At 49.9% G+C, this 4,494-nt stretch overlaps 1 protein-coding gene across 3 annotated transcripts; it reads right to left on the bottom strand.

The window, feature by feature from the left end:
• Positions 1–549: 549 nt before the first annotated feature.
• Positions 550–3,883, bottom strand: GADD45A (growth arrest and DNA damage inducible alpha). 3 transcript variants are annotated; one of them, XM_065880931.1, is made up of 4 exons: positions 3,559–3,883; positions 2,925–3,026; positions 2,439–2,676; positions 550–1,329 (listed from the first exon to the last, which is right to left on the bottom strand). In XM_065880931.1, exons 1-4 carry the CDS (start codon positions 3,600–3,602, stop codon positions 1,216–1,218), a joined length of 498 nt encoding a protein of 165 aa, XP_065737003.1. In that variant the 5' UTR covers positions 3,603–3,883; the 3' UTR covers positions 550–1,215. The 3 variants fall into 3 exon arrangements, with proteins under 3 accessions (XP_065737003.1, XP_065737013.1, XP_065737023.1); XM_065880941.1 differs by lacking the exon at positions 2,925–3,026 and having other exon boundaries at positions 1,216–1,329; positions 3,559–3,602; XM_065880951.1 differs by lacking the exon at positions 2,439–2,676 and having other exon boundaries at positions 1,293–1,329; positions 3,559–3,602.
• Between the last annotated feature and the right edge of the window lie 611 nt (positions 3,884–4,494).

The raw sequence follows: 4,494 nt of genomic DNA, 5'->3' as shown, positions 1-4,494 counted from the left end.
ACAGAATGCCCTTTACAGTCTGGGCCTAATCGCCACTTACCTTTCAGCCTTATCTCTCCCTTATCTTTCTACACCAGAGGCACACACAGAATCACTTTGTTCCCTGAACAGGTTTTGGTCTCTCGGGCCTCCACACCTTTTCAGAAACTAGTGTGCTGCTGCTAGCAATATCCGCTTCCTGTTTTAAGATCCAAATAAAATAATCTCTCTCCAGGAAAAACTTCACTGGTCTTACAGGTACCTTTGGTCACTCTCTCCCCTCTGCTTCCTTAATATGTCGCATATAATCTTATTACAACACTAGTATCATTGAACTATAAATATTTATTCAGGTTTTGCAAGTGCAATTTCTAACACTCCTGTTCCCTAACTCTAACCCCAACTCCCTTAAGTCATCGTTTTTCTGACTTTGGATGTAGGGTAGAGCCGGGCATCACTAAAATGTCCACTAAAGAATGAATGAAAAGCAATATTATGCCCCCATGTCTGGCCCAAATGTTTAAGAGTGGAAAAGAATTATATATACAGACACATATACTATATGTATATGATTTCACAAGGGTTTTAATTTTTCCATATTAAAAAGAAACTTCTTTAAAAGAAAGTCCAAGTTAAAAGAAACAAAACACACATAAAGAAATGATGCAATTATTCCATACCAGTTTATTGTTAAGTATTGTGTTTCAAAAAATTTATAGCATAAATAACCTTTCATGTCATAAAATAACTTAGTACAATTTATAATAAAACTTTGAGAATTTAACATCTCATCAAAATACAATAAAATATGGTTTTAAAATATGATTAACCCTTTCTGCTTTTTTCTTTTTTACTTGAGGGCATATAAACCAAAATTACCCAAACTACTGCCGCACATTTAAACTTTAACAAAGCATATTTCGTTTATTTAAATGTAACTCAACCATCCTAAATTAATACATAGTTTTGTTTTCCTTCCTGCGTGGTTCTTTGTAATTTTTGTTCCTTTTGACTTGTATTTCTGTTTCCACACAGCTTCCTTCTTCATTTTCACCTCTTTCCATCTGCAAAGTCATCTATCTCCGGGCTCCCAGAACATGTAGTTGAACTCACTCAGCCCCTTGACATCAGTTTCTGTAATCCTTGCATCAGTGTAGGGAGTAACTGCTTGAGTAACTACAAAGGTATTTCAAAACTTCAGTGCAATTTGGTTCAGTTATTTTCATTCAGATGCCATCACCGTTCAGGGAGATTAATCACTGGAACCCACTGATCCATGTAGCGACTTTCCCGGCAAAAACAAATAAGTTGACTTAAGGCAGGATCCTTCCACTGTGATGAATGTGGATTCTGGGAACAAATTTAGAAAAAATAAATTTACTATTAAAAAAGTCAGCCTTTGCTACTTATTGCACCACTTTTGAGGGGAAGACACTCAAACATTCTATACTTTGGCTGTGTGACACAGAGACCTGTTACAACCATAAGAAATAAAATTTCTTCTAGGTAATTGGGTATCCTGCAAAATCATTCAGGGTAATTCTCTACTAAGCTGTACTCTTCAAAGTCTGAGTATAGTCTGAGTACATGAAACCCACTGAGCCATATACATATATACGTATGTTTTCATAATATTTATTCAGTTTTGCATGAAAGTATTATTCACAGGCTTGCCCTACCAAACTTGTACCTTGGCAGAGACCTGAGTGAAACAACTGTGAGAAATATTTCCATGCTGGGCTACCAGGAGGTGAGAGCTGCATAGCAGCTAACTAGAACTGCCACCTGTTATCCTCCCAAAAGAGACAGTAGTATTTTTTCAGGAGTAGCAAAATAATTAGGCTGCCACTTAAAGACATCAGCCAAAAAGTAGTAAAATGTAAAAGACAAAACGATCACATTTACCTCTGTAAACACAAGTTATCTACCTACCAAAGGTTTTTATGGGGGTGGGGGGAGCTCCATTTTAAAATATGCAAGATTGCAAAGAAAAAATTTCCACTCTATCCTCTCAATACATTTCTAGGGAATTAATAAGGTCTGTCTCCCACACCATTTCTATTTTTAGCTCTGACTGGCAAAGAATGAAGCTGACTCCTTAATGAGGGTGAGCCAGGAATTTATTTGGCTTTATCTAATCTGCCCTGCTAAAGGAATTAGTCACGGGAGGTAGTGCAGATGTAGGTAGGGAGTAGCTGGGCTGACAATGCTGACTCACAAGGATCTCTTCCGCTTCTGGCAGCCTCCAACGTGCTTAGACACGTTCCGTACCAGAGAAAATCCCAAGGATGAAACTAGCACATCTCGGCTGAAAGTCCAGCCACACTCTTTGATGGGGCAAAGGCGCCCAGCTCTTGACCCTCACCCATTCTAGATCTGGAGTCAGGCGACTTTCAGCCGTTGCGGACTTCCTGCCAGGACTCTAACCGCGTCCTGCCCTTAGTCCCCTTCTCCCTTACCGTCACCAGCACGCAGTGCAAGTCCGGGGGCTGCTCCGCGCCCTCGCTCAACGCGGGGCCCGCGTCACTCTCCAGGAGCAGGAGCTCGGCCAGCCGGCCAGGGTTGCTGACGCGCAGGATGTCTATGTCGTTCTCGCAGCAGAACGCCTGGATCAGGGTGAAGTGGATCTGCAGAGCCACGTCCCTATCGTCGTCCTCGTCCGCCGCCAGCAGGCACAGCACCACGTTATCGGGGTCGCTGCGTGCGGGCAGGGACGGGGCTGATGAGCCCAAAGGCAAGACCCGCCGCGCGGGCGCTCGCACCCCGCGCCCACGTCCCGGGGGTCGCGCCCCGGCCCGCTTGACCCCCTTGGGACAAGCAACCTCAGGGCAGATGGAAAGCGTAAGGAAGTGGCAGTGCTGGCCGAGGGGGCGCCCCTGGAAGGCGACCTCTCCGGGCTGGGGCGGGAAGAGGAACCACGAGGGACACGCGAGGGTTCCACTTACACGTTGAGCAGCTTGGCCGCCTCGTACACCCCGACGGTGATGGTGCGCTGACTCAGGGCTTTGCTGAGCACTTCCTCGAGGGCATCCCCCACCTTATCCATCCTACACGCAGGCAGAGCAAGGGGATCCCGTCAGCCCGCCGCCCCTCGGGGCCGTCGCGGCCCCCTCGCCCTGCGCCGCGACCCTCCCTCCCGAGTGCACGCGCCACGGCGCACCTGGGCCTTTGCAAACCCAGGGTTCCCGGCCTGTCACCCCCGCCCCCCGCCGTGACCCCTCGCACGCCCAGAGGCCGGGCGTCCAGTGAGAAGCCCCGAGAGTGCCACCCGCCACCCTCTCCCGAGGGCACTGCCAGTCCCCGGCGCTGGGCGAAGCCACAGGCTGCCGGCCGCAGGAGCCGCACCGGCAGGGACGGTCACTTCTGCCCTTTGCAAAGGCTCGAGGGGCTCGACCGGCGTGGGGAGCACGCTCTTTCTGTCCACGCACGCCTCTAGTGTCCCGAGGAAGAAAGGCAGGATAGGAAGTACCCTCTGCAAACTTTTAACCGCTCGCTCCCCGCAAACCTTGCACAGCCCGGCAGCACTGGGGTGCGCGGAGTGGGCAAGCAGAGTTCAGGGAGAAGCTCCGGCTGACTTGCCTTTCGGTCTTCTGCTCTCCAGCCGAGAATTCCTCCAAAGTCATATTGCAACTGCAGGTGCCCTACAGAGAGAGAGCGGCTTGCGGGCTGCTCCTGCCACCGTGGGCGCGCGGGTGCCTGCTTTCTGCACTCCTTCTCAGGCTCCTCCAGCGCCCGCCGCCGCCGCGCCGTCCGCCCCTCCTGCCCCCTCGCTCGCTCGCCCGCCGGCTCTCGGCCCCCCGCCTCGCCACGGTCCACTATAGCGACGCGGCAGCTGCCTCACAGCCACTGAAGGACAAAGGCCCCCCTGGCCGGAGTTATCCTGCCAACCCCCAGCCAACCACCACCCGCCTCATTTGCATGCGCGCAGCCATTGGGCTATGCAAATCAGCCTGCTCCGACAATTTGACCTCAGCTCCTGGAACCCGGCTGAGAGGAGCGGAAGAGGGAGGGGCCACGAGGAAGGCGAGCCTGGGGCGGGGGCGGGGATGGGGGGCGGGGTCCCGAGCCTACTCTCTTTCTGCTGGCAGGGCGGGTAGGAGAGGAGGTCTTTGTGCGAGGAGAGGAGGGTGTCTTAGCTTGGGCTGGAGCTGGCTGCCAAGTGTTTTTCTAGTTGGTGCACATTTTTTTTTTAATTGTCGTTTCATGTCTTTTGTTTTGGGGGCCTGCTATTAAAATCTATTTTCAGGGTTAATGCACCCAAGTCTAGTAATTATTAATAAGCTGGTTACATAAAAAGAGTGTGTGCAGACCTCTGGGGCAAAGTTTACCTCAGAAGTGTTGTTTATGTAAGTCTAGGCAAAGCTGCTTATTAGTAGTAGTATTATTTCGGTCCCCTGATGGCTGGTTTGATTTATTTTTGGAAGAGTTGCAAGGGTTGGGAGCTCAAAAAAAGAAAAATCAACACATTTGTGTTTGGTGGTGGCAGGGAACCAAGTTGGGATCTCTTCCACAGAA

Source organism: Phocoena phocoena, chromosome 1 (genome assembly GCF_963924675.1).
Source record: "Phocoena phocoena chromosome 1, mPhoPho1.1, whole genome shotgun sequence".
Lineage (NCBI taxonomy): Eukaryota > Metazoa > Chordata > Mammalia > Artiodactyla > Phocoenidae > Phocoena > Phocoena phocoena.
Note: the sequence above shows the minus strand (reverse complement) of the source record. Positions and strands in the feature narration are given on the sequence as shown.